We start from the raw sequence: 15,280 nt of genomic DNA on the forward strand, positions 1-15,280 counted from the left end.
AGGTTTTGCTGTTAAATATTTAATTTCATTTTGAAAATTGGAATTATTATGTTTATTTATATGAATTTTTGTAACCAATAAAATTACCGCGGCCATTTTTTGCCATATATGATGTTTGAGTGTTTTTTCTTATCAATAAGTTTTATGGTGGTACCTGGGGAACTAAGGTTAGGGGCAAGGTGTGGCCTGCTGTCCCATAGGCTATTAAGGCCAAAACATGATGGAACAGGCATTTTTGGCATCTACTCTTATGCAGGACTTAAAAGTTAAAAAAAAAAGAAAACAGGTTCAACATATACATTTTAACCTTATCTTAAGTCCTTAAATGTAATCTTAAACCCTAATATGGTACTGGAACCTTAAGGCTATCTTTTCATCACAGGAAAGTTGACCTTTAAGACTGCAAACGAAGGTCAAGCTTACATTAAAGAAGATTCATTACAGGGTAGGTTAGTGCTAGGGTTATGGGGAGGTTAGAGTCAGGGTAATTTTGTTGGCGTATGGTGGCATATCCTTGCCGAATATGCCAAGTAGTGGGCGGAGCCTACCTTTGCCCAAGCACGTGGGGTACCTTTGGCTTTTGTACGTGCTGGTCAATGTCCAGGACTAGGCGAGGCCACATTCATGCACAAGCAAAATTATGATGGCTTAGAGATGAGCTGTGCACTGTGTGTAGTGGTAAAAGTACAGAGTCCCTCTGTAAAGTATGGTGTCCTCTGTCACCACACACCTTGACTGTGAGTTGTTGCATGTGGGAGGACACCGCTAAGCCTGTGTCCTCTGTCACCTCACTCCCAGTGACATAATGAGGTCCCAATGTGCACCTAGCGCTGACCTCATGCATGCACGTTGGTAACTCCTTCTGCTCTCCTGTAACAAGCAGCCAGGCCATTGGTTTCTGTAACGCGGATTCACTTCTGGTACTTTTAGGGAATGGGCCACTGGGGAGGGAGTCAGAGCACTGATTCCCTCACTACCAAAGGACTCGTGGCCACTCTTCATGACAGGCTGCTAAAACACTTTACACCAGTCCCAACTGCTTACTTCCTCCACTCCTGATGCTAACTTAACCCTTTGCAGTGAACTTGTTTCATAACCCATATGTGCTTTACAGGCCCTGTTCTTTCATATGCCAGAAACTATCATGCACCCCTTTAAAGTAACTTCAGACCGGGCTTAGAAACAGTTGATATAACTTCTACTGAATGGAATGTAGTACAGTTCAACATAAACAAGTTCAACAGCATCTTCCTTACCCTCCATCACCTGCTGAGGTATGCCTGGGCTGCTAGTTACAGTCTATTACTGGCAAAGTCCATAATCTGGCGTTTCTCCAGAAACCAGTATCTTTGGGCAGATTTCAGGGCACAGAAGTCTCCCTCCATAGCGCCAGGGTGTCTGTCACAGCATTTCAGTGAACAGAGCCCTTGACCTCTTACCCAGCTTTCCTTTTTTATTTACCATATATATGTAACAGAGCTGGGAGGCTGGATCCAAAAAGCCTGGGAAAGAAGTGCCAAACAATTAACCCTTTCCCCAGCTTGGGCCAGCCGGCTGCCTAACTACCTATTATAGGCAACCTGCCTACACATTTGTGGTGATTAGTGTTAAGCTTATAGAGTAACTTTACTCTTCGCTGTAACATACAACCTCCCTGCAACCATAACTAAAACCCCCAGTGTTGCAGGAGAATTATTATTAGGGTTGTGGGTATGATTAGTGTTAGGGTTGAAGGAAGGTTTATTGTTAGGTTTATGGGCAGGGTTATTGCAAGTGTTACCAGAAAGGCTAGTGTTAGGGCTAAATGGGGGGTTAATGTAAGGATTACAGGTAGCGCTATTGTGAATGTTAGGGTTAAAGAGATGATTTGTGTAAATGTTTCCAGCAGGATTAGTGTGCATGTTAGTGCTTTAAAGAGGGTTAGTATTAGGGTAATAGGAAAGGTAAGTATTAGGGTCACAGACAGGCCCGGACTGAGACAAAAAAATAGGTCCGGACATTTTAGACTGAGCAGCCCATTTTGCTAATGATAATATCTGGGCAGTAAGGGGTTAATGATGAGGGCAGTTAGGAAGGGGTCAATGTCAGTCAGAAAAGGGTTAATATCTGTACACGGGGGTGAACTATGAAATCAGTTGATTTGTGTGCAAGATCATAAGTGGGGCCCCATTGCTTGATAAAACAATAAGACATGGTTTGCTTAGTGCATTGCAGCAGTGAGTGGACATGGTTTACCTTATGCCAGGGTTGTTGCTAGTATTATAAAAGGCTTACGACACCTTTGGCAATTGCAAAAGATTGGCGAATAGTAGGCGAGGTCAAATTGCGTTACCAGTGGGAGGGGCTTAAAGGGATGTGCTTAAATTAAAAAAAAAAAACTTTGTGCACCCATAAAATATGCTTAGATAGAAATCAATTAAAAACAAGAATTAGTTCCATTAACCAGATGGAAAAAAATATTTCACTTATACAACGCTATACAATTTTATAATAAAAAAATTGGACTTTGGTTCTCACATGGAGATGTATTATTCAGAAATGCAAACAATTGAATAGAGATGTTAGTTCAAATTTATATTTCTATATTTTTGTATTTATTTTTCCATCATATATATATATTCTTGACACTATTAAAACAGGCATTTATTTGTACAAAACCTTTGATAGATTGTATCAATCTATTATTATTATTATTATTATACAGTATTTATATAGCGCCAACAGTTTACGTAGCGCTTTACAACTTGAGGGTAGACAATACAAATACAATACAATTTGATACAGTAGGAATCAGAGGGCCCTGCTCCTTAGAGCTTACCATCTAAGAGGGAAGGTCAAGAGATACAAGAGGTAATAACTATGGGTGATGTGCTGATTGAGAAGATAAATGTACAGTTGTTAGGTGGGGGCCAGATAGGCTTCTCTGAAGAGATGAGTTTTCAGGGATCGTCTGAAAGTGGATAAAGTAGGAGAAAATCGAACGGATTGGGGTAGAGCATTCCAGAGGATGGGGGAGGCTCTGGAGAAGTCCTGAAGGCGAGCATGGGATGAGGTGACAAGGGAGTTTGAGTGCAGGAGGTCTTGGGAGGAGCGAAGAGAACGATTAGGTTGGTATTTTGTGACTAGGTTAGAGATGTAGCAATCTATTTTCTACTTGTCTATTTTTCAATAATTATATAACTGAATAACCTTTTATATGTTAATTTTACTGTAATTAAAATATCTTATTGTACCACAATGTAACCTCAATAAAAAAAGTTTGTAAACAAAAAGAAAAAATTATGCTTAGATAGGTGCACCACAAGTAAGAGTCTAACAGACATGCATAAAACTCAGCACAATCATTTTAAAAATGAAACACTGCCATATATGATTTTTTGTACACTCTGTGCCCACTATAATTCCTCTCCTCTCCACAGGTTGTGCTGTGCCCACTATAACTCCCCCCCAGGTTAAACTGTGCCCACTATAGCCCCCCCCCCCTCAGGTAACTCTGTGCTCACTATACTGTAATTCCCCCTCAGGTTAAACTGTGCCCACTATAATTCCCCCCCCCCCCCAGGTTAAGCTGTGCCCACTATAATTCCTCTCCCCAGGTTAAGCTGTGTCCACTATATCCCCCCCGGTAACTATGTGATCACTATAATTCCTCCCCCCCAGTTATGCTGTGCCCACGATAATATCCCCCCCCCCATGCTGTGCCCACTATAATCCCCCCCACCCATGGGATCTATGTGTGACTGCAGCTCCATTCACAAAGAGCCTGTTTGACAGGAGCAAGAGACCAGGCAGTGACAGGCATGGATGCAGCTCCTCAGAAGTGTCTCGCTGAGAGACAATACAGAGGGAGAGAGGAACCGCACATTGCCGATACTGAGAGAGAGAGTCTGGTGACCTATGGCCAGTTTGGCCCTGGTTACAGGGAAGGTTAATGTTAGGGTTACAGCAGAGGTTAGGTTTTATTAGGTTTAGAATTGTAAAGAGGATTTGTAATTATGGAGGGATTAGTGTTAGGGTTACAGGGAGGGATAATGTTAAGGTTAAAGAGGGAAGGTTAGTGTTAGAGTTACAGCAGAGGTTAGGATTTCTTAGGTTTATAGAGAATGGTGGAATAAGGACACAGGCAGAGTTAGCGTTATAGAGAGGATTTGTGATAGTTTTATGGGGGGATTAGTGTTGGGATTACAGGGAGGGATAATGTTAGGGATAAAGGGAGAGTTAGTGTTAGGGCATAGAGAAGAGAAGTTTGATAGTTAAAGGAAGGGCTAATGAGAGGATTATTGTTATGAGCAGAATTATTGTCTGTTTTACAGAGAAGGTTATTAGATTTAAGGGGATAGTTAGTTTTGAGAGTAACGCAGAAGGTTATTGAGAGGGTTAATATAACTGGGAGTGTTGGTATTAAGGTTCCATGGAGGAGTATTAATCATTTTCTCGTTCAAAATGTTTGTTGGAGTTTTTTGTAGACACCATACAAAGGCTGAGAGACATATGGGTTACAAAGACATAGAACAGCCGTTCAACTTGAAAAGTAAGATTTCTAACAACAAACAACCCATGTGATCACGGCTTAATAGGAAAGTGATCATTCTTGCTGGACATAGACAGACATTTTGATATTTACACGAACAGAGAATCAAACAAAACCTTCCCAAGAATGATGTGGTATGAGCATTAGCAACTGAATTATATTAGCTGTTAGCCATAAGCAAATAAGCATGAATTAATAAGTAACTTACCCGTACCGCCTTCAGATAATCAAACGTGCTGGTTGTTATTCGTTTTACAGGGATGGTTACTATCACAAGAAGGGTTAGTTCAAGGGTTTCAGGGGGGATTACCATGTCTACTTAAAGACAACATGTGTACATTTTTGCACACTATATATTATTATCTTATTGTTGTACTTGCATTTAATTCCTTTTTCTTCTGCACATGATACTTACTGTAAATCCTACGCAAAGATGTGCCCCAGAATCATAGATGTCCAGGTTTGGGTGGACAAAGGCAATCACAACGCCCATCATGACATTGAAACAACCCAAACAGATAAAACAAACCTATAGCAAAGAATGAATATATAGTTAATTTTATAGTAAGTCATATTGATCTCAAATATTTGTAAAAAATTACAAGTTGCAGTCCAATGCATGCTTTTTTCAGAATATAAGGTTGTATAATAAGCATTCAGCATGATAATATAAAAGAAAAGATGTAAACCTTGACAGTCAAGTATTTTTGTTGTATAAAATATGTAGGAAAACATATTATGGTTCATAGTTGTCATGGTTTTTGGACCAGATCAATTCATCTCATATTTAGTGTAGGGCCATATTCACACCGCAAGTCCCATATTTTATTACTATTATTAGGGATGTTTCTTCTCCCATACATAACCTTCTCATATGATATAATCTGGGTGATTAACATTTTACACACTAGGGTGGTAGGATTCATCAATTTGAAAGCAATGCTTCTCTAATAAATAGTTTTGTATAATATAGCCAACGTTCTCTATCAAGTATACCTAATAGACAGATTTCAGATGAGCAAAGAAGAGGTTGTTGTAGTGAATTAGCAAGAAAGGTAAGTTTTTGTCTCCAAAAGTCAGTAATGATTGGACAATTCTGGAGAAGATGTACAATATCACGCATCCCATTTTTTGCAGTTGAATAAAGGATAAATAAGTCTGATGCACCATACAAAATTGAATTACGTATTAACATATGAGAAGAACACATATCATCCCAGCCTTCTGTGGACATAGTCAGAATAAAAAAGTTGCCACTGATTTCTAAATACAAGCGGCGATTTGCCCAGTTTAGTATGTAGTAAATAGAAATATAAAGTAGAAAGTAATACTTTATTTTAAAAATGCCTATTATTTTAAAATGCCTATAAATGGTAATGTAGATTATTATATACTGTAGGTACTGTACATCTTTTTTCTAAACTGAGTCTCCAAGCCATGGTGGAGTTGTTAGACACTAAAAAAAAAATAAAAAATTAGCAATTCATATCTATCCTGCAAAAGTGTAAAGTAATATATGGATCATAATGTCGCCTCCCCACCTCTCCACCTCATCAATCCAAGAATACTCTGCATTCATTAAAAAAATACAAGGCATGTTTTGAAAGCCAATGGGGCCAAGCAAGCAACCCCTTGAAGACACTATGCAGAAAGGAAGCTGGTTGGCACAGGACCTGAAAGATCAATCACTAAAGTAGCAATGACTACTACAGTGATTTCATACTTCAACAGCGGTCCCTCAGGTAAGAGATATCAATACTTACGTTGGTCCAGGCTGGACCAATGTAACTAGGCAATAAATATAATATCTAGACTTCAACTTTAAATAGATATAAACCAGATATACATTATAAACTTGGAGGTACCAACATGACATTACCTGCAGATAGATATCTCATATATGTAGGTAATTTAGATAAATCAGGAATCAATACCTGATATAAAGAAATAATGGTATGTGATAACAAGGCAATCATCCAGATCTTGAATTAGAATATTGAAGGAAATAATGACCAGATAATTAAAGTATTCGGGACATACAGTAAAGACCATGTTAAAGCTGGTATCAAAAAAATATTTCTAATGGCCACATAAAGAATGAATAATAAAGTTGTAAATAAAACATTGAGTCCTTCAACCTATGAGTCCTTCAAATAGAAAGTTGACACTAATTAGAAAACACAGCACCCTCAACTGGACAAGGTCAACAGATACCCAAGTATCAGAACAAGGAGGCATGGATACTGTCAAAAAGTGTTGTTGTGGATCAATCCATTCTAGATTTATGCATATGTCAAGAAATGGTGTCCATGGACTCCTCCAAGTTTGTATAGTCAATGCATTTTGCAATTAAAATCGGCAATAGATTGAGAGAATTTTACGCCAAATTTTATAACTTGAAAGACTCCCCTGTGGACACATCCTACCCCTGAAACTAATCGCACCTTCTTAACTCCATTAATTTACCCTCTCTCCAACCCGAACAACTAAACAATCTCTCCAGACCCTTCACAACCGAAGACATTCTTAAGGTAATCTCTAATCTCCCTCTACACACAGCCCCCAGCCCAGACGGGTTCAATAATGAATATTATAAGTCCTTTAAAAAATTACTATCACCCCACCTTCAAAAAGCATTTTCCTCCTTTGCAGACTCTGGTAAAATTCCCAAAGAATCGCTAAAAGCCCTTATAGTGACAATCCCCAAACCTGGCAAATCTACAGACAAACCAGCTAACTACCATCCCATTTCACTACTTAAGGTAAACATAAAAATTTTCGCAAAGCTACTAACTTCAAGGATTCCCCAATATGTCCCATTACTGGTCCACAAAGACCAAGTAGTGTTTGCTGAAGGACCACAGGCCTCTGACAGGACGTGTCGCTTTATAGACCTGATTCAGTGGGCAGAGAGCAACCAAGGGCCTTATCTGCTCTTGTCTCTTGATGCGGAGAAGGCCTTGACAGAGTGCACTGGAATTACCTGAAGGAGGTTCTTTTGAAATAAGGCTTTAGTGGCCCCATACTTTCAGCAATCCTAGGCCTATACTCTCTCCCCAGTGCCCAAGTTTGGACTTCTGGACTGTTTTTTAACCCCTTTGACATCACCAATAGCACCCGTCAGGGGTGCCCACTCTCCCCTATTATATTTGCTATAATCATGGGACCTCTGGCGATGTCCATAAGATCTAATTCCAGTGTCTTGGGTATCAAGGTTGGTTCGGAGGAGCTTAAAATAGGTCTATATGCGGATGACATCCTCCTCTCCCTCTCCAATCCTTTAGTTTCCCTCCCTGTAGTACAAAAAACCCTAAAGACATTTGGATCCATCTCTTTATATAAAACCAATTACTCCAAGTCTAGCATGTTAGATATTCACCTCCATACTGTCTTCAAAAATAAAATTTCTAGATTAACCCCTTTCTCCTGGGCACCAAACAACTCTCTCACATATTTAGGTATTCAGCTGACTGTACCTTCCAGCAACATAATCACTACTAATTACAACAGAGTACTGGAAAAGCGAAATAATATATCTCAAGACACGAAACAAGTGAAAGTCTCCTGGGCTTGTAGGATTGCCCTAGCAAAAATGTTTCTTCTACCCTACATACTTTATGACTGTAATTTCCTCAGGTGTTGGGGCAGTAGCGGGATAGGTACAGTCCTAAAGAAATAAACTTGTTTATATGGAAAAGAAAGCGCCCTAGAATCAAAGAATCTCTTTTCTGTATGTCAGCATCCCTGGCAGGTTTTGGTGCACCAAATATAGCAAATTACTACAAGGCGGTTATCTCTCTTCACGACCGCAACTAGATCCTACCTCCCCCCCCCCTTATCCACAGGTCTCCCTTACTCACCCCACACCAACTCCCAGTATTATGTCTCCTGAATCAAAACCACACAAATAATTAATCTTTCCATATCTCGCCAACTCCACTTGACCCCGGCAAACTATCATAACACCACATATACCAAAGGAATTACAGAATCTTCTCATCTCAAAACAACTAATATACACCGGACAAGGCTACTCCGTATGTGACTGACTAATCCCAGGCCCCTTCTGCATAGACTGTTTGCTAGTAAAAGTCCTCCACTCCAATCTGTGACTACTCTAAGGTGACATCCCATTTCCATCCACTTACCATAACCCCCCCCCCACATTCCCTATCTGTCTTTGAACATACATAGTTTACTTTTGTTATACTCTCATTCATGGTGAACTGTAGCAACCCTTATGTACTTATTGCTCACTTTGTTCTTATACCCCTCATTTGAAAAACAATGAAAATCTTGAGTTAATAAAATATATGAATATCTTTCTTACAAAAATACAAAAAAACACAAAATAGAAAAGTTGGCACTAAATAGAAAACAACAAAGCACCCTCAACTGGACAAGTTCAACAGATAACCAAGTATCAAAACAAGGAGGCATGGATACCGTCAAAAATGATTGTTATAGATCAGTCCATTCTAGATTTATACGTATGTCAAGCAATGGTGTCCATGGACTCCTCCAAGCTTGTATAGTCAAAACATTACACATTAAATTTCTTCCTCAGGACAAACCGCTGGCAACAAAAGTGAGTACACCCCTAAGTGAAAATGTCCAAATTGGGCCCAAAGTGTTAATATTTTGTGTGGCCACCATTATTTTCCAGCACTGCCTTAACCCTTTGGGCATGGATTTCACCAGAGCTTCACAGGTTGCCACTGGAGTCCTCTTCCACTCCTCCATGACGACATCACGGAGCTGGTGGATGTTAGAGACCTTGCGCTCCTCCACCTTCCGTTTGAGGATGTCCAACAGATAACAATAGGGTTTGGGTCTGGAGACATGCTTTGGCCAGTCCATCACCTTTACCCTCAGCTTCTTTAGCAAGGCAGTGGTCATCTTGGAAGTGTGTTTGGCATCGTTATCATGTTGGAATACTGCCCTGCGGCCCAGTCTCCGAAGGGAGGGCATCATGCTCTGCTTTAGTATGTCATAATACATGTTGGCATTCATGGTTCCCTCAATGAACAGCAGCTCCCCAGTGCCGGCAGCACTCATGCAGCCCCAGACCATGACACTCCCACCACCATGCTTGACTGTAGGCAACAAACACTTATCTTTGTACTCCTTACCTGGTTGCCGCCACACAGGATTGACACCATCTGAACCAAATAAGGTCTATCTATGTCCTTTGTCTGCTTGTCTTCAGCAAACTGTTTGCGGGCTTTCTTGTTCTGAGCACTGACAGGCTGACCCCCCCCCCACCCCACCCCTTCAACCTCTGCAGTAATGCTGGCAGCACTCATACGTCTATTTCCCAAAGACAACCTCTGGATATGACGCTGAGCATGTGCACTCAACTTCTTTGGTCGACCATCACAAGGCCTGTTCTGAGTGGAACCTCTCATGTTAAACCGTGGTATGGTCTTGGCCACTGTGCATTAGCTCAGTTTCAGGGTCTTGGCAATCTTCCATCTACAAATCTACAGCAGCAGGACAACACAACACATGCATAACCTTATAGACAGTATGGTTGGTGAATTCTATATAATTCATGCAATTTTTCAGCCATACATCCAGTGCATGATAAATGACAGTTCCACTTTACATAAGCACACGATGCAGGCCTGAGTTACTGCTGCAGGATGTTAAGAAAATAGCTAGAACAGACTGTCTGGTAAATACTGATATAAAGATATCCCACATATGTGCTTATTAAATCTGTCTAAGCCCAGAAACAGATGCATAAAAAATGAACAAACATTTTAAACCTTGCTTTAAAACTGTTAAGTGTAAAATGCATTTTAAAAATGTTTGTTTATTTGTAAGCTTTAATAATTATAATTTAAAAAAACATGATTGTGGAATAAATTAAATTAGTGCTCCATATAGAAACATTGTATGTCCTTAAACGACAATGTCAAAATAATTTTTTGAACCAACCGTGGTGCACAAAAACAAAACACCACGAAGTAAAAATAAATGCATGTGAAAAAACACACACAAAAAAGTGTACTTAGGGCGTGTCTCTAGTCCACCCCCAAACAAATAGGACAAGGCCTAGTGGACCCATCTCCTCATGGTCAGCCAAAGCCGACCACTGAGTACTGGGTGAAGGGCTCTTCCGAAGAGAGACCCCCCGGGTCAGGGGTGGAAGGAACTTGATGGCCACAAGATCTCCCCCTAGATTTCAAAGTAGGCCCGAGGACCCACACCCTCCATCCATGTAAAAAGAAACACAGACAAAAGTGCAAAATGACAAACTCATGGAGAAAAAATAATTTAAAAAAATGCCAGTGCATGTGAACTGTCAAAATGATGAGGTAATGAAAGGCGTCCTAAATTTATTGTCAAGTTAATCAATGCAATGGCATTGCAAAATTTGGTCCTGCCTGACCACGGTCTGAGAATGGTATAAAGTCTGATAAGTCACACGATTCCCCCACCCATTCACAGGTTGTGTTACATGTGGTGGAAGCAATGAAAAGAAGAGGGAGGTTGGGACGGGTCCTCATCCAGGACTTTTTTACAGCAGCTTCAAAGAAAAGCCAAAGGAAATAATCCCTGCAGTGTGGCAGGGTGACATTACTGCTGCACAGCTTCATGGCAGAACAAACATCATGGTCACCTTGTTAAAGTGCAAAAATTGTCAGTTCTACTGGCAGGATCAACAGGTAATAAAACCACGTTACAGGGGGATCTCTGGCAAACAAACAATGCTGTGTTCATTCAAGTGATAGACTGCATTATATATGGCAAAATTGCTCTTGCTTATAGTTCTGCTTTAAGGAAAACATATCTAATAAAAAGCTCTCACCCCAGCTACCAGAGGTTCCCTGGAATGGGTCTCATTCGTTGGTGTGTTGTCTTGTCCATCTTTCTTCACTGCTTGGACAGTCTTGGTGGTATCCAGGTTAATGGTGATGTTTATCATAGTTCCTTCAGGAGTTTCACAGGAGACCTTCCCACCTTCAGTCTTCACCATGCTGACTGCCACCATCTTGTGCTAAGGTAAGAACAGTTAGCACAACACATGGCTAAATTATGTTGAACATTTGTAAAAAAAAGTTATTAAAACAGTCATAAGATGATTTACACTTATTAATTTGCATTTTCATTCTTTATTTCTTATAACCACTAAAAAAACCCAAAAACGAATGTATTATTGTTGACAACAGAAGCTGTCTAAAGTAATGTAATCATGACTTCCTTCAGAATCCTTTTGTACTAGTCCTACAATCACCATCACAAAAATGTATACAGAGCCCAAATATTTTAGAAACCTGAGATATATCAGTATATTGGTGTTTTGGAACCACAAGTCAGAGATCTTATAAAATGCCCCAGAACTCTGGGATAATAGGTTTTATTGATTTTTTTTAATTAGTGGAGAAGAGTTACTTATTTTACCTGTGACATATATCTACAAGAAATGGTGGGAGTGGTTGCCAGCAGAACAGGAAGGTAGAGACAACAATAAAATATTATCATATCTTCTTCACTCTGCTTTATCTGTGTCTCCATTGGAGTGATTTTCCTTCACTTTCTGTTTTGGCAAAAAGTGAGAGGAAGTCTTTATAATAGTGACAAAGATAGTAATAAATGCAGAACAGGTGCTCTTTTGGCTGAAGAATCTTCCACCTGGCTGTGTGCAGCAGAACAAGTGTACAGCTGAAGAAAGTTGAAGAAAAGACATACTTCTATATCATTAATGTGACATCACGGGTCTTTCCACTTCTTCCTTAGCAGAAGTTTTAAATTGAATATTAATATGTAATTTGTTACTCTTCAATCTCAAACTTTCTTTCCTTTTGTATGGAATTGAGTACAATTCTACTGCAAGCTGTGTACCCCAAGGTGGATCATAAAAGAGATGTTAACCAAGAAGTGTTCACCCCTTTGATTGAACTTTGCTTCTCAGAGGCTTTCCATCTGATCCAATCAGAAGATAAACCAGGGTATTACTTAAATGAAAAGTCCCTAAGGAGCAAATGGAAAGCAACTTGGGGTATGATGTGAATACAAATTCTCAGGGTGGTGTACCCCCAGATCAACACCTAATTGGAGGAGGCTTGCAACAACCCAATGGCTAAGGGCAATTAGACCAAAGTCAGAATTAGGGATTGAGCTTCCAGTTCAGTCTGAACCTTTGCTCAGAACAAATTCTGTTTGTTCAGGTTTGGATTAGCGGCGCAACTAAGCGGTTGTTCAGCTGAGCTGGGACTCCGGCTGCAGTGGGAAGTGATACATTTAGCAGTGGTATTGCCTCTTCCTGTACTACCTCTTTGTACCTGGGCCCGGGATCTAAAGACACTTTCGGAGGTCCTCTCATTGTTTGAGGTGTTGTACAAAATTGCTATCTGTCATTGCTTATTGCTCTTGTTATTCTGTATGTTGTATTTCCCAAAATAATACATTTTCCTTTAGCCTTGGTGTGTTAGAGGGTATGGCATTGCCGGAAGAGTTATTGTCATCCGGATTCAGGGGGACCCATGCATCACTGGCTCCTTCGGTATAAAGTGCTACACCCTCATAGAAATATACACTATATTACCAAAAGAATTTGGGCACCTCCCTTTACACGCACATGAACTTTAATGGCATCCCAGTCTTAGTCCGTAGGATTCAAGATTTAGTTGGCCCACCCTTTACAGCTATAACAGCTACAACTCTTCTGGGAAGGCTTTGCACAAGGTTTAGGAGTGTGTCTATGGGAATGTTTGACCATTCTTCCAGACATTTTGGACAATTTCATGCTCCAAACTTTGTGGGAACATTTTGGGGATGGCCTCTTCCTGTTCCAACATGACTGCACACCAGTGTAAAAAGCAAGGTCCATAAAGACATGGATGAGCGAGTCTTTGTGGACAGCCTTCCCAGAAGAGTTGAAGCTGTTATAGTTGCAAAGGCTGGGCCAGCTCAATATTGGACCAAGACTTGGATGCCATTAAAGTTCATGTGTGTTAAAAAAGCAGGTGTGGGGGCTTAGTCCTATGCATGGCAGCTTGAAGACGCATCCTTTCACGGCTCCCGGGCAGCGGCTCTCCTGCAGCAATACCATAGCAACATACTGAGCATTAAAACACCGACCTGCCTCCTCCGATCGCAGGGGACCACAACTGCCATCCTCCTGCTCCTGAGACCAGCATGGATTGTTACCTACGTCCACTCCAGCCAGCGGCTTCCACCCCAGCAGCCGTCAAGATGGCCCTGGCCCGCAATTCGGCTCCAGACACAGCGGAGACCTCCTGCGTGCATGACCCTCCTCCACAACTGATAGACGAGCACACAATTCCACCGTTCTCTCCCCCAAGTGGCCTCTCTCCCTGTCTCCCCAGATCACTGGCAGCTTCACCAGAAAGGGAGGATGCTTTGCTCAGCCCTCTCTGCTTCTACCACGGCTCCCATCCAATCCAGCGCTCTGTGTTTCAGCTCAGAGGACATGGAAGGACAGAGGCTGCTCTACTCTCATCAACACACAGTGAGTACACCCTATAACACAACTCAACCACTGGGTCTCCCTCTCAGTGCCCCTTCTGAACAAAGACTATGGGCATTTTTGCTGCAGTTACCCACAAGAAGTGATCTAGAATCCATTGTCCAGAGAATGGAGACTGCCATGAAGGGGGAGATACAGACTATCAGACAGGAAGTAGCTGTGCTAGACTCACGTGTCACGGTAATGGCACAGGATCAGGCTGTGGCTTCCCAATCTGTGCAAACCCTGCAGACTTCACACACTGAGTTTACTGACCAAATTATACAACTGCACCTACTTCAGGATGACCTGGAGAATCGCAGCCGCAGGCAGAACATCCGGTTAAAAGGGGTGCCCTAAAGTATCCCACATTCAGAATTGCGCCCAATGGTGGTTAACATCTTTAACTGCTACCTGGACCACCCGCCGGACTCTGAGATCATCATTGACAGAGTCCATAGAACCCTGGGCCCGCGATCTGACCCATCTGACAGACCCAGAGATGTCCTCTGCTGCCTACACTCCTTTTCCCTTAAGGAAGATATTTAGCAGCGGGCCTGGCAGGTGGGAGTTCTGGAATTTGATGGCGCTGCTGTCCACCTCCTACCGGATGTTTTCAGAAAAACGCTCCTAATGCGGCGATCGCTCAAACCTCTTTTAGATGGTCTTGGGGAGAAAGGTCTTACGTACAAGTGGGGCCACCCATTTCACCTCATAGTCCACAGGGGCCCAGAATCCTTCCCCTTGCGCCACCCCTCGGAGCTCCCGGAACTGTTCGCCTTTGCCAACATGGACCCAATTCCAGTACCTAACTGGCTATTGACTGTCATCACCAAGGATTCTCAGCACCTGGCTCTCCCGGGTAGACCTCAAAGGGCTCAATATAGCCGCCGTGGTCGCGGGAGCCATTCCCAAGCTAGACGGGTGGGCAACCCCCGTTCACAACCTCAGAATGAAGAAGCAGCTGACTGAACTCTTACACGAGGACTAATAGCACACATCCAACTCAGCATTTCTTTTTTCTTGTTATTCATGCTATACTTAGAATTTACCTTTATTGTTGTTTACAGAGGATTTGCCAGGAACAATATGTGTAGGGCATACGAACTAGATGTCCTCCGGCTTATCACTCAGTTTATCCTGGTTCATGGATGAACGAAGGTCTCTCCTATGCTAAGTATGTTTCGCACAATTGTTGGCTTGTCCCCTACGTTCCATAACAGATTCAGTGTTATGTTTACTAATCTCAACTTTGATCTAACGCCTCCTCA

At 41.5% G+C, this 15,280-nt stretch overlaps 1 protein-coding gene across 5 annotated transcripts in view; it reads right to left on the reverse strand.

Annotated features, from left to right (window-relative positions):
• LOC141106386 (uncharacterized) overlaps window positions 1-15,280 on the reverse strand; it is a 48,381-nt gene that overhangs the window by 21,081 nt on the left and 12,020 nt on the right. For all 5 annotated transcript variants that reach the window (XM_073597127.1, XM_073597126.1, XM_073597128.1 and 2 more), the window contains 2 exons: window positions 11,349-11,537; window positions 4,947-5,060 (listed from right to left, as the gene is read on the reverse strand). In XM_073597127.1, the coding sequence (XP_073453228.1) occupies window positions 4,947-5,060; window positions 11,349-11,531 (297 nt within the window). In that variant the 5' untranslated portion in view covers window positions 11,532-11,537. The remainder of the gene's footprint in view (window positions 1-4,946; window positions 5,061-11,348; window positions 11,538-15,280) is intronic.

Source organism: Aquarana catesbeiana, linkage group LG08 (genome assembly GCF_042186555.1).
Source record: "Aquarana catesbeiana isolate 2022-GZ linkage group LG08, ASM4218655v1, whole genome shotgun sequence".
Lineage (NCBI taxonomy): Eukaryota > Metazoa > Chordata > Amphibia > Anura > Ranidae > Aquarana > Aquarana catesbeiana.